Below are 25,577 nucleotides of genomic sequence, written 5' to 3' on the forward strand. Positions count from 1 at the left end.
GATGTGAGACTGAAGGTCATCAGAGAGGTCAGGGCAAGATAGGTAGATCTGAGAATCATCAGCACAGAGATGGTAATTAAGTCCATGGGAGCTGATGAGATCACTAAGTACAGAAATATAGAAGAAGAAAAGAAGAAAGCCCAAGACAGGACTCTGTGTTAAGGAGAACCAAGAAAACAACATACATAGCAACAATGTAAATGAGGGGAAAACTGCAAAAAAATCATATAAACTATATGCTGTGAAATGATAATGCCTAATCTTGCTATGAGAAGGCACTTCCTTCTTGCTTTTGCAGAGGTGTGGAACTAGTAGTGTGGAACACTACCTACAATGTTGAACTTTGTTAATGTGCTGACTGAGTGTTGTTGAACTCCTTTTTTTCCTTTATTAAATGGGACAGCTCTCTGGGAGTACGGGAGAGAGGAATACGCTGGGAAATGTAGATAATGTAAAACCAAAACATATCAATAAAAATTTTAATGCCATGAATTGATATTTAAAAAACACTTGTAGGATGCAGATTTAACAGGGGAAAAAAAACCTTAATATAAGAGAAGCAGAGGCAGATGGCACTGTATTAATGAGGAAAAGTCTTCATTTCCATTCCTCACAGTTAAATAACAATCAAATGAACCAAGAACCTCTTCTTTATCTTCTAACAGCAAGTACCTGAGCATCACTTCCCTCTAAACCAGCCTATACCTAGCACTCCTTTAAAAATCACCTTTCTTAGGGGCAGCTGGGTGGCAAAGTGGATAGAGCACCAGCCCTGGATTCAGGAGGACCTGAGTTCAAATCAGGTCTCAGACACATAACACTTACTAGCTGTGTGACTGTGGGCAAGTCACTTAACCCCACTGCCTAACCAAAAATAAATAAATAAAATTAAAATCACTTTTCTTCACCTGGAAAGACTTACATGAATTGATGCAAAGTGAGGTGAGCAGAAACAGGAGAACATTGCACAGCAACACTGTACAATAATCAACCATGAATGACTTAGCTATTCTCAGCAATACAATGATCCAAGACAATTCCAAAGGATTCATGATGAAAAATGCTATTCACATCTAGAGAAAGAACTGATAAGAGTCTGAATACAAATCAAAGCATACTATTTTCATTTTTTTTTAAATTTTTTAACATGGCTTTTTTCCTTTGGTCTGTTTCTTCTTTTACAACATGACTAATAGGGCAACATGTTTGACATAATTATACATATATAACCTATATCAAATTGCTGACCATTTTAAGAAGGGGGGAAGTGAGGGATAAAATTTGGAACTCAAAAAAAATTTTTTAATGGATGTTAAAACTTGTCTTTACATGTAATTGGAAAAAAAAATACTATAAAAAAAGAACAGTTAAAAATATAAGGGGGGGAAATCACCTTTCTTTTAGTACCTAAGGCAGCACAGCACAGGATAAAATAATAGACCTGGTTCAAATCTCACTTTTGACATTTACTAGACCCAGGGCAACTTTTTAGAAACTCAGTTTCTTCATCTATAATTATAATACCTGTAGTACCTACCTCAAAAGGTTATTGTTATTATCACTATTATTTTCAAATGAGAATGTATGTGAAAGGCTTTGTAAGTTTTAAAAGCACTAGATAAATGTCATTTATTCCTGTCTCTATGCAGTTGCACTGGTCTTCCTCCAAGGCTGGAATGTATTCATTGCTCACCTCCACTTCACAGAACTCTCTTCCTTGAAGATGAAGCTCAAGAATCACATTCTTCATGAAACCTTTTTTCATCTCCCCCCAATGCTAAGTCCCCCTCTCTATCTCAAACTAGCCTGAATTTAATTCCTTTGCATTTATTTAGTCACCTTCTATTTATTCTGTATAGGACAGATTTATTCATTATCTTTCTCACCAAAATCTAAGGCTACTGGAGAGTTGAAGTGTTTTACGCTTGTCATTTGTATCCTCAATGTCCACTGTCTGGCAGACAGTAGGCATTTCATATATTCTACTTATTCACTTAAAAACCCACTGCCAACTGCATGTCACAGAACTTTGTGGCCATCACCAAGATGCAATGGAATCCCCAAGCCCACAAGTACAAGCAGAGCTGGGCTAGAACACTGACAGGGGAACAGAACCCAGCTTCCCACTACTTTGTCCAACTCACTTTTAAACTGCCTCAAAAGAAAACTAAACAAAATAAAATAAAATCATCTGACTTTTTCAAAAGGCAGAACAGAAAATAGAAGGAAATAGAATCTCGTTTGCCTGGTAGGAGCTACCCATAGTAGGGGACATAGAGAATAGGTGGGACTGGGATTGTTTTTCCTTTTCTAAATAAAGAGAATCCTATTCCAATGGCAATATTTAGGAAACACAAATCCTTTAAGTAGACAGTTTTGCAAGGAGATTATATTTTGGCAAAAAGGATGATTTCTTCATACTATTAATGGTTGTCAAACTTCTTAGCTAATAGATTCTATAGTAAAACAAAAGATCCCACAGACCAACTCTACCTTTCTGCTTGCCACTTCATAAAAAAAAAACTAAAAAAAAACTAAACTAAAAAGCAGTTTTTAAAAAAATATTTGAAAAAAAATTTTATGAAAAATATTGCAAATCACTAATAATAAAAATGTAAATTAAAACTGAAGTTCTACTCATATCCAAAGATGAGAAAAGGAAAATGACAACTATCAAAAGAGCTGCTGAAAGAAAGGCACACTAATTCACTATTGGTGGAGCTATGAATTTGCCTATTTTAGAACCAATGTGGAACTATTCCCCAGGTCACTTTAACCCAGTGATACCATTAGTTAGGCACCTAACCCTTTCCTAAAAGTCAAAGACAGAGGTAAGGGGTCCAGACGTACAAGAACATTTATAACATCACTCTTTGTTGCAGCAAAAGGGATGCTCATCAATTGAGGAATGTCTAAAAAACTGATATGAAGGGAATAGATTATTATTGTACCATAAAAAACAATGACTACAGGTGATTGAGAGAAATCTGGGAAGACCTGTATAAAGTGATGCAGAGTTAAGCAAGCAGAAAAAGAACACGATGACCACAATAATAGTAAGGAAAATCACATAAAAAGATTTCAAAGCTCTGATCCATGCAGGAACGAATTATGACTTTATTTTTTTTTTTTGAATTATGATTTTACAAGATTGATGATGATTCCATTTCTTAACAGAGATGTCATGGGCTAGATGTGAGACATACATTTATAGGCAGAGCCAGTGTACTGAACTGTTTTGCCTGACTATACTTACTGGTTCCAAAAAAAGGCTTGAATTTGAGAGATGGGGAAGTTGGGGGGTAGCAATAGTGTTGGGGTGAAAAAAAGAACATTAACAAAACATTAAAAAATTACACAGAAGAGAGCAAAAAAAAAAATCCAGAAAGGGGCAGAGACAAGCAGGACGATGTTGGTATCAATGTGTGTTAAATTTAATATAATTTTTTAAAAACTGTACATAACAGAAATTCATGGTTATATATATTCAATTCCCTTTTCTGTTCTTTGTATATGAAAATTTTTGCTTTGTTCACATTTGTTAAGTTCATGAAAAAGACAATTTTTTAAAGTATACCTGAAAAAAGGGTACAAAAACCTAAGCTCTAGGTCAAGATGCATCATGGCTTCCTCAGGTATTTCAGCCCTTCAGCATGGGATTAAATGTAGGTAAGTCTTCTATATAAATCAATCCCTACTTACATTTAAGCTATAGATACAGGGTCTAGAACATACAGGGCTGCTTCATGCTTTAAGACAGTGTGCCTATCTGAAATTATAGGCTCCTAAAAGGAAGCATCTTACTCTTTTTACTAACCCAACCTAGCTAAAATAATTCTAACTTTGTAAGGTGTGCTTTACAAGACCAGTAATTACTTGGCCAACTTTCATGAGCCATACCTTTAAAAACTGGTACACAGAGAGCTCTAAGCACAAGTCCAACAGCAACATGTGGGAATTTAAATTGCTTAAACTAGAGAGGCCCCAGGAATAGTCATCTCGTCCAGTCTACCCCTCAACTTCTAACCTGCTTAGAGGTATCCTTAGAGGGGATCTGTCTTTAGTCATCTCTACAAAGAGTATTCTCAATCAACTGTCAAGAAGAAAAGCTAAGCTAGATTTCCTCAATTTTTCAGGCACTGGACAAGACATTCTGTATAAACAATAAAATAATGAGAAAGAAGCTTTAAAAAGCACTTACCTGCTCCCCGACTGGGAGGTTCTCGGGCAGGGGGAGGTGGTCTACTACTCTGTAAAGAAGGTGAGACTGAGGTGGGTGGGGGAGGTGCCAGGCCTCTAACGAGCCCTGGTGTCTTCCTATGTAAAGAATTGTGTCTCTGTGGCAGCTCAGGGGCTGACTCTTTAGTAGGACTTGAGGGCCCATTGGGGACACCAGGGGGCTGACGGTAAGGTGGAGGAGGGGGAGCCAAAGACTGGTTATGCCCAGTTGATCCTGTCCTAATATTCACAGGGGAAGGAGGTGGCTTAATTGGAGGTGGTGCAGGAGGCCCTTCTCGGCCAGGGAGAGGCCTCTGTCCAGGGGTTGGCGGCAAAGGCTTCTCTCTGTTGTAGGATGGGGCTTTGTTGCTGTGCATAGGCAAAGGTGCAGGGGGTGCATTGGCACGGCGCCCAGGGGGTGGTGGTGGGGGAGCCGAAGAACTATGTTTCATGCCCGTGCTGCTGGTGGAATTGGGCCGGGATAGGTCCGGTAAAGAGGGTCTCTGCATCCGTGGCAGTTCTGGGAGGGAAGCTCGGCTACTGTCTGAATCATCTTGGGGCCGGCTATTGCCTGTGGACACTGGGGGCCTTGGGGCAGTGGCTCGGGAACCAGAGACCTGTAAAACTGTCTTGCCAGCTAGGTTCTCTGCAAAGAAACCAGAAATAATGGAATCAGCAAAAACAGTTTCATGGCGAGTTATTAGTTAGACCTTACAATAAGAAAGAAAATTTTAGTTTAGGGTTCTTATTCAGTCTGGAAATATCAACAAATTTATTGCATAATATTGTTTTCTGTTACTTTCAACGCCCCCTCCCCACATATGCTTTGTTTAGGGAAGAAAAAAAAAACTGACCAGATACCTGAAATGTCCTTTGTTCCAACAGGTCTGAGTTTTGGCACTCCTCCTTGGAAGAGACCTCCCTTGGGCTGTAGGGCATTTATTCCAGAACCATAACCCCCACTTCCTCCTTTGGGTTCTGCAAAATATACAACCACTTCCAAGTTATTACATAGTCTAAGCTCCCTTGATATCCAGGTGTAGTCCTCAGAAAGAATCCCTTTTCTTCAATCCTGACCACAATAAGCAAACATCCTAGCAAGAGAAAGAATATGTCCATTTTTCTCATTCAAGGAACAGAGGGTGGGTCTTGTTTCATAGCTTTTCAAAAGGAGTAAAGCTATTCCTGACTATGGCAAGGAGCTCCCCACCAGCTCAAGAACATTAAAGAGATTCTCCCCTAATCTTGCACCCTCAACTCAAAGTAACACTACTTTTAAAAGTCCCTGATGTCAAAGGGTACAACGAATAAGGAGATTCAGGTATGAAAGATTGGCCCACAGGCCTACAATGGTGGCCCATGGAAACATCTGTGAAACCTGAGACATGTATGGGGATTTAGGAATCTCTTCTGGAAAAAGATAAAGATCTGTCCCTGACACATACAAGCACAAGAGCTATGGCAGATGGGAGTCTGATGAAGAAAAACTTTCCTAACGAATGGAAGGAAACTTGTCAACTCAGGTTTCGGCAATTAAAGCAAAAACAAGCCAGCAATGACAAATTTCAGAACCAGCCCTGGGAGGCCAGGAGTTTACAGACAGGAAGATATAACCTGTCACTTACTCTCAAGGACTGGAGCACTCCGATCATTGACATGAGTCACTTTTTTCAGCCGTGTCCCTTTGCAGATGTCCTGTAATAGGGCACCTCGGCCCCGCTGTTCATCTCGACTCAGCTTGGGTGGTTCTGTGTTTGCCTACAAGAGTTCATACCAGAAAGTCAACATCATCATAAATAATTGCTACATGCCCTCCTACAGGTTGTACTGGCCTACATATTATGGAACAGACTCTAATCTCTCCTTTTAAAGACCACACACCCACCTTGGGGAAGATCCCATAGCCTTCTTCAGTCTCTTGGCTCCTGGTACTGATAATCTTTCCCTAATTCCTCCTATTAAAACCTAGCCTAAATTTAATTTACTTTCAATTCAGTTCATCTCCCCTCAGACTGTTGCCTAGAGATGTGGGGAAAGCTAACTTCATCTTTGGAAGCTTCTAATGAACTAGTAGAAAGAAACCCTTCCCCAATAAAAAATCACATTTCTCCTCTATATGGTCTAGTCAGGACACTGTAGGCCATCACCTCAGGTTAAAGTTTAGGGCTCCACAAAAAGGAGAGGGAAGAAAAGGAGGAAAAAGGAACATAGGAGAAAAGAGTTCAGTACTACTGCCTTGGCAATAGCCAAACCCAAGATGATTCAGACAGTAGCTGGATCAGGGCTATGCAGCTGGGTAGAGACAAAAATTTCAATGTCCAAGGCAAACATAACTTTCCTGGTATACAGTAGCATGACATGGTAGATAGAGTGTTAAACTTGGGTCAGGAAAACCCATTCTCAAACTCTACCTCAGCTGTATGTCCATGAGCAAGTTACTTAACCTCACTGATCCTCGGTTTCCTCATCTCTAAAACAGGAATAACAGCATCTACCTTACAAGGTTGTTAGGATCAAATGAAGTAATACACATAAAGTATGTTGCTAACCTTAAAGCACTAAACAAGGTGTTCCAAAAATCTTAGCTCTCTTTTAAGTTTTAATAGTGTAAAATGTTTGGGAAATATTAGCTATAGCAGCATAGTATATAATGGACAGAACCATGAACTCCAAGGCTAAAGCCTTAGATTTTGATCTTGGAAATTCTATTAGGTAGCTGTGTAACTTCAAGCAAATTATTTAAGCTCTCTAGGTTTACTCATCTGAGAAATGAGGAAATGAGACTAGATGACACCCAACTGTAACATTCCATACTTCCATAAAGTGAGTTATAAAAGCCATGGTCTTGGATCCTTTAAGAGCTTACAACCTAAGCCTTTTTGTCTCCATTTTCAAGGCTGTGGATGCTTTTTACCAATATATTCCACAAGCTTCCTACCCTTTTCTTTGTATTTGGGGAATGTCAGTTTTGTCTAGCTCTACTTTTGACACGAATTGACTCAGGGAGTAAGAAGAGAGAAGAGGTACACTGAACAATTAGCAAGTAGTAGGAATGCCCATCCTCTTTTTCATGATGAACAGAGGAGCGACACATTCACATTTGTAGGACAAATAGTTTTATAATGAAACAATAGTTCCTCCTCCTACTCCATCCTATCTAAAAAAAAATCTAGGAATCTTAGTGTAGAACAAGTTCAACATGAGTCAACATTGTAAAACGGCAATCAAATAAGCTAAGTGAATGTTCAATTGAAACAAGATTGGCAAAATGTCCACAAACAGTGACAGGATACTCCTGCTGTGGTCTGTCAAGGGTGGAGTATATCAGGAGTATCGTATACTGGACCCCACATTTTAGGAAGGACATAAACAACCTAAAAAATGTTCACAGGAGGGTGACCAGAATGGTAAATGCCCCCAATATCATGCCACATAAGGATCAGTTCAGAGAAATATAACTTAATCTAGAGATCTAGAACAGGGGTGGGGAACCTGCAGCTCTGAGGCCACATGTGGCCCTCTAGGTCCTCAAGTACAGCCTTTTAACTGAATCCAAACTTCACAGAACAAATCCCTTTAATAAAAGAATTTGTTCTGTAAAACTTGGATTCAGTCAAAAGGCCACATGTGACCTCAAGGCTGCAGGTTCCTCACCCCTGATCTAGAAGAACATAATAGCTGTCTTCAAGTAGCGGAAGGATTGTCATGTGGGAGGATTAGATTTATTCTGCTTGGCACTAGAACAAAGAACTACAAACAATGTGCAAAAGTTGTAACAGAAGTTGCACAAAGACATATTTGAGTTGCAAAAGGAAAAACTTCCATACAATTAAAGCAAACTGAAAGTGCAATGGACTGCCACAGGAGGATGTAGTGGGCACCTCTTCACAAAAGGTCTTCGAGGAAAAGCTAAGTGGATGATCTTTTGACAGGGATGCTGTCAGGATTCCTGATCAGGTACAAGATGGACTAGTTGGTCTCTTAGGCTCTTCTGTTTTTCTGTCAAATTTCTATCCATTGTTTAAAGCTTAACTCAAATGCCACCTACTACATGAAGCTTTTCTTGATAAAGATACTCGACCTCTAAATTCACATAATACTTTGTTTACCATTCTCCAGTATGTTTACCACATAGCGCTATATGTCATCATTATCTGTAGTTATGTCTTATGCCTCTACTAAACTGAAAGCTCAATGAGTGAAAAGACCTCAGATCTAATAGGTGTTCATAGAACAGGTGCTTAATAAGTATTTCTGAAGGAATGATCTGAATGAATAAATGACTAACAAGAATGTGTGAAGAGAAACAAAATACTTAGCAGCTGTACAAGCAGATTAATAAGTGACACTTAAAACAGCATTTTGATTTTGAGACTAATGCTTTAGTGGACAGAATGCTACCTGGTTAAAAGTGGGGGGTGGAGGTGGACCAGGTGGAGGAGGAGGAGGAGGCGGAATCGGCATCCTTGCCCTGCTCCCAGTTGGTGCTGTCTTTTAATGGTCGGAAGCCTTGGGCCACTCATATACCTGCAAATAAAATTAAAACATGCATAAAAATACTTCTTCACACTAGAATTCAGTGGCTAAAAGAACCATTTACTTATTATGTTAGATACCACTTCAGGTGAAGCAGTGCACACAACACATCCACCTCTCAGATACTTGACCACAGCATTAACATTACCTTTTTATTTTAGTTATCATTAAGATCTCAGAGAGCTTTAGAAAAAAACTCTAGTTTTGTGCTCCACTGCAGTCATCATTTCACCACTTCAGAGAGAAAGAAGGAAAATTGATTTATGCAAAGTTACCCAGTACAGTTAGAACCAAGAACCCTTACTTAACACTCAGCCATAAAGAACTAATAAGCCATTATGAATCTGATACCCCCACTGATGACCAAAGCAACAAACAAAACCACACAAATGTCAGAGAAACTAGTTTAGCTAAAAAATAAAATTATTACAGAATTCAGTGTCTAATGAGCTTAGTCCATGAGAAAAGCCAGAAGTTGTACCCAATTAGGATTAGAAGATCATATGCATTAAGACAAATTCCAAAGATCAAAACAGCAAAGACAGTCCCAGAGAGAACAGAAAGGAGAAATCAGGTTTGCCAGTCTCCTTAGAAAGAACTGATCAGAACTTCTGTGTGATAACCATGAAGTTTTTTCCCCCTTTGGAGACCTAAAATTCTCTTTAAGTACCCTGTGAATAGTTAAAAGAAAAGGTCTTAGTAACACAGAGCATGGAGTTGGATCAGAGATACAACTGAGATGGCCCACCCAAGCCAAATCCCTTCCAGTACAGTACTTCACGGGGCTGTGTATCAAACAGAACTAAGTTTCCCCTTGGCCTTATATGAAGAAAATGACAATGTTGGGGTGACTACTTGAATTGGGTAATGCCAACAGCAGAAGCAGTGTCCAAACTCATCTCTAGAGAACAACAGAGTTGGGGCAGCTAGGTGGCGCAGCTGATAGAGTACCAGCCCTGAAGTCAGGAGGACCTGAGTTCAAATTCGGCCTCAGACCAAACACTTGATACTTACTAGCTGTGTGACCCTGGGCAAGTCACTTAACCCCAACTGCCTTTTAAAAAAAAAAGAGAGAGAATAACAAAGTCACCTGCGAGAGAAAAATTTCTGCTTCCAGTTTCAAAGCCAAGTACCAGTTTTTGCCAGCTGACCTAGCACAACAGGACTTAAAAAACTAAACAAAGCAGCAAATTCCTATAAGATAAGCACCCTTCAGCAGAAAAAACACTAAAATAATTTTTTTTCAAAAGGAAAGGAGAAAAATTGTTCTATACATTCCCAGACAATAAAATGCTTCAGTCATTTATATGTGTTATTCTTCACATCCATTCCTCTCATCCTTAATCAAAGTGGCTGTTAGAATACTGATTGGGGAAAAAAAGTCTAATTTTTAAAAAAAAAAGTTAGCCTACCTAGACATATTTCTAACTAGCTCCAGTTAGCACTCAGAAATTCTGCTACTAGCCTACCTTATAGCTCCAGTGTTATCTGTAGAGGCTCAGCTGGAAAGACCTTCAGAATCTATTTTGAGAACTGGGAAAGAGATCCAAACAAGCATCTAATGACTTATAACACCAAATAAAAGGACAAGCAACTCTAACACCAGCCACCACACAGTAGATACTGACCCAAAGAAAATTAGTTCACTTCAGGACCACATATAACATACAAGAGCAGATTACCAGATGGCCATTGCATTTTAAAAATCTTTTATGTTGATACCTTTTGTTTTTATATCATATTCATTTCCAAATATATGCCATCTCCCTTCTATCAATGCAACAGTGGGGAGATGATAGGTGGAATATTATACATACTGTCATTTGGTTGATTTTTTTGGGCTAGTTTTGCCAAATTGCTGGAGTTTTCTTCTTTTTAAATACTGTTGTGTGGTAGCATATATTAACAAATGAGTATGATACAAAAATAAAAGGCATTAATTTAAAAAAAATTTACAAGATGCTGTGGCCAGTTGGGGCCTGTGTGTGATAAAAAGCCCAAGAGTGAGTCTCCAGAGCCAAAATTTGTCATTAAAATTACGTAGTTTGCAGTTTCAGGAGTCTTTTATTTCTTTCACTTTGCATTGTTACAATCTTTGTGTATACTGTTTTCCTGCTTATTTTACTCTGTATCAACTTAAATAAGTTTTCCCATGCTTCCCTGAATTCTTCAGTCTTAGAGTACAATAATATTCCAGTTAACTCATGCGTACCACAATTTGGCCACTCCCCAATCTATGGGCATCTACTTTATTTCCATTTCTTTGCTATCACAGAAACTGTTGCTATGATCATTTTTATGTACATGTGACCTTTTGTTTGTTTGTTTTGGATTATATATTAAGCTTAAATTATGTGTTTAGCAGTGGGATCTTTGGATCAAAGAGTATAGATAATTTGGTCACTTTTTTCACAATTCCAAATTGCTTTCCAGAATGGTTGGACCAATTCTGAGCTCTACCAACAGAGTATCGTACACCTGTGTAAGTATGCTTGCCTTCCCTTAGTACTTGTTAACTATTTACAGCCTTTGTCATCTTTCCTAATTTGTTGGGTGTGAGGTAAAACCTGTTTTAATTTGCCAGTAATTCAAGCAATCTTTAATGTGGTTAATAGTTTACAATTCTTTAAAGAACTTTCTCTTCTCATCATCTTAGAATTCTTATCATCCTTCAAAGCTCAGCTCAAGCAACAAAAGCTGCAACATGAAGCCTTTCCTGATCCCTCTAGTTTTAAGTGCTTCACCTGACATTTCTTACTATTTACTTTGTATATATGTGTATGTGCATACACACACACACAGACACATATGATACATATGAATAAAATACTTACATACACTCGTTACTTCCCCAGAGAGAACTTAAGCTACTTAAAGACTGCAACTATTTTCATTGTTTTAATTTTCTACCCCCAGCATCCTTACAGGTACTAGAGACAATTTTGACTAAAATATTTGTTCCTGCCCTCTGATCACGTATCCAATGGGCAATAGCTCTTGCATATCTGTGTTAATTAGCCACATATTTTGGATATTGGGGACTTCATTAGACCTATGTGATAACAAAGATTTTCTCCCAATCGATGGTTTCTTTGAAAGACTTGAGGACTCTCATCAATGTCACAACCAAACAAGTCTCCAGAGGACCTCTGATAAAACATGTTACTCACCCTCCTGACAAAGTGATGAATACAAAAGCAGAGGCCTTTATTTTTGGACAGAGCCACTGAAAAGGTTTATTTTGCCTGACTTTCCTTGTTGCAAGGGGTTTTTTCCCCTTCTTTCTTCCTTCAGGTTTTTAATGGGCATGGAAGGTATTAGTCAGGGTATAGGGTGGGTTAGCAATAGTCTTACCAAAAGAAAAAAAAAAGGCCATCATTAACATTTTTTAAATGCTTCACAAAAGAAAGCAGAAGGAAGCATGGAGAAGCAGGATAGTTTTTAAAATAACATGTAGAAATTATTACGTACTTTTTAAAAGTGTTCTGAAAAGATTTTCAGTGTCATAAAGAATCATTTTTGTGTTCTGCTGTGTACATGGAAATGTTCACTTTTTTTGAAGCTTAAGTTCAGAATAATTTTTTCCCTAAGATTAAATAAAGGAACCTATATAAAGCACAATCTCATTATACAAACAAAATTTTGTAATCAACAAACAATAACCACAATGACATTTTATATTTACTATACCTTTCACTTAATTGGGGCATGGTAAAGATACGATTCATTTTAAAAAAGATAATTCATTTTTGTTTGTTTCCTTTAATCTAACTAAAGTTAAGACAGGCTTCCAAAGTAAAAAAAAAAAAAGAAAAAGATTTAAACAAGAAGTCAAAAGCACTGTTTGGGGTTTCATGTGCACCTGGATTCCTGATTAGGGCAATAGAGCAAAGTAGGACTCGCCTGGTAAAAGGGAACTGAGGTATGTGCGAGGCACAGGACTGTCAGATCTCCTCTGGCACATTCCCAGTCCATCAAAGAAGAGTCTTACCGATAGCTGAAGGTTCCAGTTCCAGCCACTGAAGATTCAAGATAGTAAATGAAAGGATAAGAAAATTCACCTTGAGTCACATTATCTCTGCAAATATGGTTGGAAGTAGTCTTGTTTTCCACACAAATATTTGGTGGCAAAAGAGAATTAACATTAATGCTTTCTTTTACATGGGGCAATTAAATTGAGTGGGGAAAACTGGTACCACGAAAATAAATTATTCTCTTGGATTCTTGACCACCATAAGAAAATAATCTTTATCTGGAGCACCAAGGTCTCATTTTTCTTCAAGTGAATTTGGAGGAATGTCTGAGGGTGAGGGGGAGTGGGTCAATGTTATACACCCAGGTCTTCAGGATGAAGCTGTAAAGGCCATTGGCATTACTACAGTGTAGTTGTCAGTGATGTTTTTGATGAGATATCTTCTGCACTGATCATAGTAATTTCTTTACTCCCTTTGACTCTGAAACTGCTTTAAGGGTTTCTTCTACCTCAGTCACCTCCTGATAGAAACAATAATTTGTCTGACAATGGTATTAGCCAGAGATAGTCTTCACCAACATGATTTGCTGTTAAATACTGCTTGCAAAAAGATCGCCCATTAGGGTGGCAATCACGATCTCAGACAAATCAAAAGCAAAAACAGATCTTATTTGAAAGAGGTAATCAGGGAAACTACATTTTGCTTAAAGGTACCACAGACAATGAAGTAATATAAAAAATTTTTACAGCAAGTTTCTCTGACAAAGGATTCATTTCTCAAACATATACTGAGTAGAGAACTGAGTCAAATTTATAAAAATAAGAGCCATTCCCAATTAATAAATGGTCAAAGGACATGAACAGGCAGTTTTCAGAAAAAGAAATCAAAGCTATCTACAGTCATATGAAAAAATATGAAAAAATTATCTAAATCACTATTGATTAGAAAAAAGCAAATTAAAACAACTCTGAATTACTACCTCACACCTATCAGAAATGACAATTGCTGGAAGGGATGAGGGAAAATAGGTGCATTAATGAATTGCTGGTACAGTAGTGAACTCGTCCAAACATTATGGAGAAAAACCTGGAACTAGGCCCAAAGGGCTATAAAGCTGTGCATAGCCTTTGACCTTGCTATATCACTATTAGGAGTGTATCCTAAAGATATCAAAGAAGAAGGAAAAGAACTATATGTACAAAAATTTTTCTAGTAGCTCTTTTAGAAGTGGCAAAGAATTGGAAATTGAGGGGATGCTCATCAATTAAGGAATGGCTGAAACAAGTTGTAATATATGACTGTGATGGAATACTATTGTGCTGTGGAAAATGATGAGAAGGATAATTTCAGAAAAAAAAGAAAACATGGCAAGACCTATATGAACTGATGCAAAATGGAGTACAAAGAACCAAGAGATCATTGTGCTAGTAACAGCAATGTTGTAATGATGATCAACTGTGAAAGACTTGGCTTCAAGACAATTCCAAAGGACGCATGATGAAAAAATGATATCCACCTCCAGAGAGAGAACTGATGAATTCTGCAAGCTGAAGTACAATTTTCTCAATTTATTATTATTTTTTTTTGTGATACAGCTAATATGAAAATATGTTTCACATGTATAACTGATAGCATATTGTCTGCCTTTTTGTGGGTGGGGGAGGGGTGGAGGGAAAGAAAGAATCTGGAATTCAAAATTCAAAAACAATGTTAAAAATAAATAATAATTTTAGGGGGAAAAAAAGGCCTGCCCTTGATTTGTATATGGATGACTCACAAAGATTCTGTATAGATGGAAAAAGAGGCATATAGGTCAGTAGTTAATGATTTTCTCTCAGTCACCTTTTTTTCAATGACCCTGTGATAATACATATCATGCAAGCAAAGCATGCAATAGGGAGATGTTTGCTCACCAAAGGTATTTACCACTGTGCTTGGGGAGAAATGGAGAAATAGAGGGGAGCCAGCACAGAGTCCAGGTTAAAAAGGGATTCCGTATGGCTGAAGAGGTGTATCCTTATTTGCTGATGACACTGTACTGATTGAAGAAGACTCCAGAACCACAAAGGCACTTGCAAGAGTCTTAAAATCACTCAAAGGAATTTGGCCTATCCATATACAGGAAAAAAAAACAAAACAAGTAGGTGAAGAGTTTCTATTGCCTGGATTCTAACATGCATTTGGAAGAACACTCTACAGAGCCTGTCCAACAGTACGTATATCAGAAGGAAACGATGCAGATGAACTGAGCCCAGAGTGGAAGAGCTGGAGAAAAGCAAACTGCACTGCTTTCAAGGAAATGGCAAAGTTCTTTCAGTAACCTCAAGCTTCTCATTAAATAAAAGATCACTTTTCCAATATTAACATTTCATTGGTATTGTTACAGAGCAGTCAGACTACCATTGCCACTGAAGAAATCAAGAATATCACATAGAAAGCAATAGAGAGGCATATGATGGGTGTCAACAGGTTGCCACATACAAGCAATGAGGAACTATTAAGAGGAGGCATAAAGGATGTCATCAAAGAACTGTAGGAGAGAAAAAGATGAGTGGGTCATAGGACAAGAGCAAGGGATGACAAGTGAACAGCCAGACCGACCCATTGGAAACCTCATGATGTTAGAGGGAATAGAGGAAAACCTCCTCTATTCATTGGTACAGTGGACTAATTCCCTGTAGTGAACTTTTGGGAAAATATGGATGAATCATAGGACAGGCAGGTATGGGTTGTGATATGAATCATTTGAGGAATCTATCAAATCAATGAGGCTCAAAATTTATTTGTGAATGCCTCATATTAACTAAAGGTTATGTATGGTGTGTGAGAAAGGGGGGAAATGTTTTGGGGAATTTTGTTTGTTTTTACTACAGGAGAGCAGATGACCAGGAATGCAAAAGGTGGTAAAGAAAAGAGGGTAAAGCAGACATAGGAAAGAGCATGAAGTAAAGTCTGAGAAGTTGGGAAAGTAACAGGCAGGAACAATAAGACATCTAGTATGGCTGGAACACAGAGATGTATAGTTGAAAAGTAAAAGATAAGACTGGAAAGACATGGTGATGCCAAACTACGGAGGGCCATAAAAGCCAGGCTGAGGAGTCTGTGACATGTAAGGAAGGCTGGATTTGAAATCAGAAGACAAAAATTTTTACCCTGGGTTTCCTCACCCAACCAGATAAATAGATGAACTCTAAAGTCTCTTGGCAGGTAGGTGGTGTAGTAGACAAAGCACTGGTGCTGGTGTCAGGAAGTCTTAAGTGCAAATTTTACCTCAAATGCTTAATATCTCTGTGACCTTAGGCAAATCACTTAACTTGTTTGCCTCAGTTTCCTCAACTATAAAATGGGGTTAATAATAGCACCTACCTCCAAGGGTTGTTGTGAGGATCAAATTAGATATTTGTAAAGCACTTGGCATGGTTCCTGGCACATAGTAGACACTTAATAAATACTTATTCTCCTCTCTTCCTCCTTTCCTTCCAGTTCTAAATCTATTATTATAATTGGTAGTAATTGTCATTCTCAACAGGTAGTTCTGGCAGGCTAGTGAGTTACTCAGTATGAGATACATATAGAAGTTACAAATATTTTTATGGCCTGTGTAGTACAGCAAGGAAACCCATCTACATTATCCTCAATAAGTGATTATGCAGCATCTTCTGAAAGAACCCAGATGAGGAGGAAATAACTATTTCCCAAAGAAGTTCACTCCACTTTTGGACAGTTTCCATTATAAGCTTTTCATTTCAATGAGCTGAAATCTACCTCTCGGCAGCTTCCATCTATCTTAGTTCTCCTTGGAGTCAAGTAGAACAAGTATATTCCTTCTTCCACATACCAGCCCTTTGAGGTAGTTATCATTGCTCTCCTATGACTTGTATTCTCTTCTCCAGGTTAACCATCTCCAATTCTTTCAACCAATCCTATGGCATCGTCTCCTCAATCTAACACTCTCCTCTGGCACTTTCTTCAGGTTGTCAAGTCCTTTCTAAAACACGGTACCAAAAACTGAAGAAAGGATTTGAGATATGGTCTGACCTGGGGAGAGTACAGTAAAAAAATCATCTCCCTATTTATGAACACCAGGTGTCTTGACATACTCTAAAATCTTTGGCTTAGTATTATTCCTTACTTCAAGACTCAGCTAAAGCACCACCTTCTTCATGAAACCTTTCCTGATCTCCCTAACTCCAAGGGCCCTCCCACCATAACTACTTCGTATTTAATTTGGATTTACTCTGTATCTATTTATACATGAAAGATCTCCCCCAAAGAATATATGCTTCTTAAAGACTAGGGACTATTTCACTATTTGTCTTTTTATCATTACCACCTAACATAATGTCTGGCAAGTAGCAAGTGCCTAAAAATGTTCATTTATTAATTTTTTTTTAAATCACACTGGCTTTTTTGAATGCCATTTCATACTGTTGATTTAAATTTAAATTTAAATCCACAAAAATCAATCCTTCACAAGACCTGTTATCTAGCCAGGAATCCCCAATCCTATACTTCTTCAAGTTGATTGTTTTTAACCCAAATGTAGAAACTATTAAATTTTATCTTATTAAATTCATAGCAGTCTGTGAAGACTTTTCTGGATCTTTAATCTGTAATTCAGAGAGAGGTCTGGGCTCAAGATTCAGATTTGGGGATCATCTGCTAAGAGTTGATAGCTGAAGATGTGGGAGCAAGTGAGATTTCTCAAATTATGATTCTCTCTATGAACAAACAGGCCTCCATCCCCACCCTTACACCAATACACAATGAAAATAGTAGAAGACAGGGAAGAAATAGACAAGCAGGAAGAAACTAAGTAAAGTGTCCTACCTTGGCAGCAAAGAAAAGAAGAACCATCCAGAAGGCAGTGAGTATAAAACAGTTCAGGACAGTCAAGAATAACAACTGATTTCTACAGTCTTTTAGAGTTTGCCAAGTGCCTGAAAGACTTTTTTCTCTCATTGTTCTAATAATCCTAGAAGGAAAGTACTAGGGAAATTATGAACCCCATTTCACAGCTAAGAAATCACAGGCTCAGAAGTAATCATGACTTACCTCAAGTGTCAGAGAATTTTAAAAGGTCACTGGATTTGGCAATAATGAGGTCACAGCCAACTCAAAATTCTAACCCTGAAAACAGCAACTCCTTCTGCAAGAACTGGCTCTTCAAGAAGATGGGTGGGGGAGAGAAGAATATCTTGTTTTCCACTCTGTTTTCTTAATACCAGTGAGTTGCAATCAGAAACTATAACACAAAGCTCAAAAGCTAAAGTACCAATTACAAGCAAAACATTCATCCACAATGTCATAAGTGGGGAACAGAGTCCCCAAGAAAAGATGCCAAGACCAACTATATAAAAACTGAAAAATCCCCCCCCCCCAATCAGTTAATTCCATTCCAAGCACTACAAAACTTTAACAGAGAATCAAACTCTACATACTGGAATGAAAGCTCACTCCTAGTCAGAGAAAATAAGTTGTGTTATACAAATGGTGAGGCTTCATATGGATAATTAAGGTACCTTTAATAATAAGAATATTAAAATTCTTCCCAAGCTAAAGGGATACTTTTTGAACTCACTTTTGAAAAATAAATTTTTACTTTTTATTATTATAAACTTAATATCAACCAATATGAATATTCAGCCACACAAAGAATAAAAAAAGAGGACAGTATATGAAGCAGTAAATCTTCCCCTAAGTAGAGCTTGATTTTTTGCATATTTAAAATTTAACATGGTATTTCCACCACAACCCTGCCTACCTGTGTTCCCTTCTGAAATTACTACTGCTCATTTCTATTTATTTAAGTCACTGATGCTTTTTTCCTTCCTTTTTTTGTATCACTACCATTACCCCTTCCATTCCTCCCTATATCGCCCCACTTCCTGACAAAAAATAAAAACCCTCTCATGTAATGATCCCTATAAGTATATTGGCCTAGCACTGGATATTAGAGTCTATGTAAAGATATAAAATCCCCAAGAGTTTTCTACTGCCCTTGGAGCTAGGGGCTTTTCTGTATCTAAAAAGACAGAGAATTCCTCCTTTCTTCTGAGAAGGGCAGAAACCCAAGAATAAAGTAAGCAATGTGTTTGGGAGAGAACAGATTCACACATAAGTCCTCTGGAGTTATGATGGGTCACTGTACTTATTATAATTCTTAAGTCTTTCAAAGCTGTTCTCCTTTCCCATGTTATAGTCATTGCATAAATTTTCCTGGTTCTGCTCACTTCAGCCTGTATCAGCTCACTTAAGTACTCCAAAATTTCTTTGACTTTATCCTTTCTTCATTTCTCACAGCACAATAATATTCCTTTACATTCATATATTTTAATTTAGTAAATTTCCTACTGTGTGCCAAACACTGCTATAAGCACTGGAAACATACTTGTCCTCAAAGAGCTTACATTCTTACATGAAGTTCACCTTAGTGGATTCAACCCAATGTTCAAGTCTTTCAATATCTTTTTGTATCCTAGCATCTATCAGTTTTATCTACAAATCTGACTGAGAGATTCGAGAAGGTCCAGCATTCTTGGGGCACTCCAATTCCACCCTTGTAGCTTCTTCCTCTGGCCGGTTTTTCCCAGAACCTCGATTTTTAGGAGGATATGTAGGCCAGCCATGTCTTCATTCCTCTTCAGGCTGCTCTCCTAATTCTCTGGATGTTCTTTATACCATGCCCTCTTCCACCAAAAATGGAAGGTATACCCTTGCCTTTCCCCTTTCCCTGTTTTGCAGCTTCCTTTTAAGTGGTGTTTTCCCTCATTAGAACAGAAGCTCCTCGAGGACAGAGTTTGTCTTTCTGCTTATATTTGTATTCCTAGTGTTTAGCACATAGTTAGCCTTAATAAATGCTTGCTTACTTGACTTGGCAATCTCTTGAGACTGAATCATTAATGAACAGTCCGCATGCAGTCATCTAATCAGTCCTGAATCCTTCTAATTATGATATAATCCATATCTCTCCTACAACAATAATGAGATACTTTATCAAGTGCTTTGCTAAAAAGCTAGGTAAAGCTGAAAGGTTTCAGAATGCTGATAAATCTAATATCCTAACACAATCTCAGAGGACTGATAGCGAAGCCTAACTCTTGATTTTTAGAAAAGCGGTAATGGTCTGTAAGTATGAAATGAAACATTTATTTTCAGATATGGCCAACATGATGATGTTTTGTTTGACTATCCTTATTTGTTACAAGAGAGAATTACATTGGGAGAAAGGGGGAGATGTCATGTGGAAGTGGCAAGGATGTTAAAAAAAAAATTTTTTTTAATAAAATAATATAAATAAATATAAAATAAATAAATAAAAATAAATAAATAAATAAATAAATAAAATCTTAAAAAAGGCAAAATAAAATAAAATAAAATAAAATAAAATCTAGGCAAACTTATCTACAGTATTCCTCTCTAGATTAATAATTTATTAAACTTGTCAAAAAAAAGGAAAGAGGTTGGTCGGGTTTGACCTGTCCTTGAGGAAGCCATACTAGCTCTCTGTATTAACTATTTTCCCCTTTCTAGACATTTATAAACATTCTAAAATTTCCCAGGAATTGCCCTCTCCTCCAGGCACTAGCAGTCTGTTCCTCCAATAGGTGAGTTTTTCCCAGAACCTCCATTTTGAGAAAGCACCTGGGCTAAACCATGCTCACTCCTTTAGTACTCTCTTGATCTGCCCCTGACTCTCCTAACTTGTCTTCTATGCCTTCTGGAGGGCACCTTCTCTCTTTCCCACCCTTTTCTTCTCCCTTTTATGTATTACCTTCTTCCATTAGAACATAAGCTCCTAACACTATTGAGATACAAGAAATGACAAGCAAGGTACTTTCAGAAAAACCTGGAAGACTTACATGAACTGATGCAAAGTGAAGTGAGCAAAACCAGGAGAACACCATACACAGTAACAGCAATATTATATGATGATCAACTGTGAATGACTTAGCTATTCCCAGCAATACAATGATCTAAGACAATTCTGAAGGACTCATGATGAAAAATGCTATCCACTTCCAGAGAAAGAACTGATGGATTCTGAATGTAGACTGAAGCATGCTTTTTAAAACTTTATTTCTCTTGTTTTGGGGTTTGTTTTTTACCTTTTTTTTTTTATTTTTGGTGAGGCAATTGGGATTAAGTGACTTGCCCAGGGCCACACTGCTAGTAAGTGTCAAAGTGTCTGAGGCTAGATTTGAACTCAGGACCTCCTGACTCCAAGGCCAGTGCTCTATCCACTGGACCACCTAGCTGCCCTTTTTTTTTTACATGTTTTACATGTTTTCTTTTACAACATGACTAATAGAGAAATATGTTTTGCATGACTGTACACATATAATCTATTAAAAAAAAAGAGGCCAGAGACTGTTAAGTCAATAAGTATTCATTAAGTACTTACTAAGTGCCAAGCATCGTACTAAACAATGGGGAAATAAATACAAGTAAAAAGACAGGCAGTCCCTGCCCTCAAAGAATGCAAAGAGATAACACATAAAAGGTAACTGAAAAGGGAAAAGGGGAGAGATATCTGGTCGACTGGCAAGGGAATAGTAGTTAGGTGTAATCTGGAAAATGAAGGATGGATGGTCTGGGTTTTTCTCAAAATGGAGGTTCCAGGAGGAATTCAGAAGTGGAAGAAGGGAAGAAAGCAGCTGACTTATGGTGGTCAAGTACAAAAAATGAAGGATGGCTGAACTGTCTTTCTTTTCGTTTGAATTTGTATTCTCAGTGCTTAGTACACTGGCACATAGTAAGCACTTAATAAATGCCTGTTGTTGAACTGAAGTCAAGCTCTGAGACTAGTTTGCAGTCTCTCTTCCTTTCAAAAGTACTGTGGTACCCTTCTTCAGTACTGTGGTACCTATCAAATTCTTCAGCCTTTCAAATATCACTGACTATGGATCAGTAATCACATCCATCAGTAGTTCATTTGGGACAATTAATTCATCAAGAGCAACTAAATCAGGGATTCTTAATCTAAGAGTTCCATGGATAGATTTCAGGAGGTCTAAAAGCATGGATAGGAATAACATTTTATCTTTATTTTAACTAACTTCTAATTAAAATTCAACATTTCTTTCAATTATAAAGATAAGTAACAAATCATTATTCTGAGAAAGGGTCCATAGGCTTCACCCAGCTAGTAAAAGGGTCCATTACACAAAAATGGTCAATAAATCCTGAAGAGATGCTCTCTGACCATCTCCTTATTTATCTTGGGTATAATCTCGCTATTGCTATTTTTGTTCTTCAGTCAAAAAAGGACATTTTCCTTGGCAAAGAAAACAGAAGTAAAATAAGAGAAGTTCTTTCTTCTCTGCGGTCAGTTATCATCCCATCAACTTAAGTCTTTTACTCTGATCCACCCTCATTTTACTTGGATTCTATCCTTCTTCTTCCCACCCCACAATATAGCTTAAAAACAAAACAAAGCACTTCTTTTGTTACTTTTAGCTTATCTTGCCAGCCTCAGCTCTGAGCTTTAGTATTCAACACTACTTTTATAGGTCCATGGCACATTCATATTTGTCCTCTGTCCTTGCTTCCATTTTTCTGAAATCTAAATTGGGAGTGGGGTAGACATGAATTCCCCTGCACTTCTCTCCACCAGTCTCTTCAGACAATTCCCATTTTTCTTTCTCATCCAATTTTTTCCTTTGTGACTTCAGAATTTCATTCTTAAGTTTCTCAGTTAAATTTCATTCTCAAGACTTCGACTGCAGAATTTTAGTTCACGGCATCCTATCACTTCTTCAAACTCTTTGAAATACACTTATCAAAAATAAAGGGTACATGCAACACTGTGCTCAGCTTTCCTCTCCTCTATCACAGATTCTAGGAGGGAGGCTTTCTATCGTTTCCACTCTGGCAACGAGTTAGTGAGAATCAGATGCAGGATAAAATTTCCCTTTGTTGGTCCTCTGCCTTTTGAAGGATCGAATTATCATTAAGGCAAGACAAGTTATAGCAGAGAGAGAGTACCATTAGATGTCTGTGTAATTGAAGTCTCCCATTACTACTACATCAAGCCTCTGTGCCAGGTTGTGATCTATTTCCTGAACTTAACTATTTCCTTTATCTGTTTCAGTGGTCTACAGTATAATCTGACCACAAAATAATTTCTGATCTTCACCTAAATGCTCTTTGCTATTCTTCCCTACACTGGCTCTTAGGTTTCTTCTCTTGAAAATACCTTCTTAATATACAATGCTGGAGGAAATAAGGGAAGAAAGTAAGAGTCTTCTAAAGAATTTTAAAGCTAGTACTTTTTGATCTATTAAAAGTAAAATGGCAAAACTCAGCATCTGTGTTCCTTAGATGCCTAATCATACCACTCAGATAGGATCTGAAGATTGCCCTCTTCCAGTTCAACAATGTTGCTGCTTTCACTGCTCCACCTTAAATCAAGCTATAAGCTTTTCCCAACCCTGAGAATGATTTTGAAATGAAAAGCAGAAGGCATTAATCCAAATTCTTCTAATAGTGACAGAATATAGGCATGTGTCTCTGCTTCATCTCTTCTAGGAAATATAACTGATATTATAGACAAGATTTGTTTTTCTTTGAAGCTTTGCTTGTAGGTGGTTTTGGAGTTTTCCTCCTTTTTTTGCATTTGTGTCCTAGACATTCCCAGAATTATGACAGTTCTTTATCTTTTTTTGTTCACTCATTCACTCACTTACTTCTCAAATTAGGGCTTTGTATTAGGCATAGACTCTACATTTCTAGGGGACTGTGTGTCCTTGTTTGGTCCTGGCTTGTCCTACTGGTGTCCTTTCACTGTGTTCCCCAAGCACTGCATACTGTGTTCTTTAAAGATCACAAGGGACTCAGGCTGGGATGCTGAAAACTTTGAACAGATCCTAAGCAGACTGATTAAGAAGTCTATCTGATCTTTAACCTACTGAGCTTTCAAGGCTCTCAACTCTAGTTCTAATAAAGGAACAACTGCTACAGACTTGACCCTGAGTGGAGCTCCAATAGCCAACTGCTGGCCCTATCCCCTGTCAACCACGTAAAAGTCTGCAGATTCAGAGAACTGCATAATGCAGTCCTCTCCTCTTTGGGTTTTAGAGGGACAGTACCACAACCCTTTCTTCTACCAGTGTCTGGCTCTGAGACCCTGGGCCACCCCTGTCCGCAGTTCCTGCTCTAATCACTTACCTACAGGTGAAATTTGTGATCTTGAGCTGGAAAGATGACCCACAGTGGTTTCTCCTTAGCTGTCCAATCACTGTTCAGTCTAGCAATCTTCTGAGATCTTTGTGGGAACTATGGGGGAAGCTGGGCTGTGCTTCTTCCTTCTACTCTACTAAAACTGATCTGTGACATGCGTTTATAAATCTTATAGCCAGAATGGTATACACATTGAAGAGAAACATATCCCACTGGACTCTGAGTCAGAGGACTTTGATTTGAATCCTCAACCTTCCAACCTATCTGGATGACCTAGGACAAGTCTCTTAAGCTGTCTAGACTTCAATTTCCTCACTTATAAAATAAGAAGGTAGGGAGCAGCTAGGCACAGTGGATAGAGACCTGGCCCTGAAGTCAGGAGGACCTGAGTTCAAATGCAGCCTCAGACCATACACTTGACGCTTACTAGCTGTGTGACCCTGGGCAAGTCACTTAACCCCAATTGCCTTAAAAAAAAAAAAAGAGAGAGAGAAGGTAGGACTAGATTTCTCCTAACATTCTCCTTTAGATCTAAATCAATAACCTTCTTCCTTTAAAAGTGTTTCTCTGCACCTCAGAAGATCAAATGTCCTGACAGAATGTAAGTTACTTAAGGACAGGGACTATTCATATTTGTCTCTGTATTCCTGGTTTGTATTCCTGGGCACCTGGTAGTGCCCAGCACACGTTCAGTCGTTTCAGTCATGTCTGACTTTTCATGACCCCATTTGAGGTTTTCTTGGGAAAGATAATGGAACGGTTTGCCACTTCCTTCTCTAGCTCTTTTCCAGATGAGGAAACTGAGGCAAACAGGGTTAAGTGACTTGCCTAGAGTCACACAGCTAGTAAGTATCAGAGGTCAGACTTGAACTCAAGAAGATGAGTCTTACTATTCCAGATCACTCTATGCACTGTGCCATTTAGCTGCCCTAGTACCTAGTAGGTGCTTAATAAATGCTTCCCCATTACCAAATCTATTTCTTCAATTCAACTTCCTAATATTTTGCTCCAAATATTCCTGACACAAATTCATTTCTCAGAACATAGATGGGTTTTTTCCTATACTTCTCAAACACAGAAGACTTCTCAGCACAAAGGCACTAACCTGACAATGTATTTAAAAAACTGAGAACCTGATTTATTTTAAACTAACCAAAATAGACTAGAAAGCACTTTAGATGCCATAGTCAATTTTGAGCTTCTAATTAAGTAATATGTCTATAAAATTCGAGCCTATAGCTTATAAAGTTAATTAAAAGATAAAATCCAGATAAATTCAAAATCCTAACACCCCAGAACTATCTTCTTATACTTACTAGTAGTCCTTAGTTGAACTATGTTAGTTGTGATCTCTACTTTGTTAATTCATCAGGAGGCCTTTATTTAAACAAAAAAAAAAAAAAAAAGTGCCCTGACCCGTATTAGGCTCCTGTCAAGGGTGGGGGGGGGGAGGCAAGGGGCAGGGTGTGAAGAACCTGACCTCAAAAACTAGGCTGTTCTTATTTCAAAACCTTAGGAAAGAGGTTCCTAAGTTTTGCAACAATCAATTTTTGAAGCAGAGGAATTCTGGAAAACTACTGACTTGTTACATTTCAGCTCTCCTAATTAACATACACCAAATTATTTAATATCCTATCCAACTTCTTTCCAACATAAGAAAAACAAGAG

The 25,577-nt window shown here is 38.0% G+C and overlaps 1 protein-coding gene across 2 annotated transcripts in view; it reads right to left on the reverse strand.

Annotated features, from left to right (window-relative positions):
* Nucleotides 1–3,538: 3,538 nt before the first annotated feature.
* The window catches only part of WIPF2 (WAS/WASL interacting protein family member 2), a 43,923-nt gene continuing 21,884 nt past the window's right edge, over nt 3,539–25,577 (reverse strand). The window contains exons 2-5 of one of the 2 annotated variants that reach the window (XM_027873061.1): nt 8,620–8,745; nt 5,844–5,976; nt 5,080–5,196; nt 3,539–4,864 (exon numbers count right to left, since the gene is read on the reverse strand). In XM_027873061.1, coding sequence (XP_027728862.1) covers nt 4,125–4,864; nt 5,080–5,196; nt 5,844–5,976; nt 8,620–8,682 — 1,053 coding nt within the window. In that variant the 5' untranslated portion in view covers nt 8,683–8,745 and the 3' untranslated portion in view covers nt 3,539–4,124. The remainder of the gene's footprint in view (nt 4,865–5,079; nt 5,197–5,843; nt 5,977–8,619; nt 8,746–25,577) is intronic. The other variant, XM_027873060.1, reaches the window with a different exon arrangement.

The sequence above is a fragment of the Vombatus ursinus genome, unplaced genomic scaffold, assembly GCF_900497805.2.
Source record: "Vombatus ursinus unplaced genomic scaffold, bare-nosed wombat genome assembly UNPS02014801.1, whole genome shotgun sequence".
Lineage (NCBI taxonomy): Eukaryota > Metazoa > Chordata > Mammalia > Diprotodontia > Vombatidae > Vombatus > Vombatus ursinus.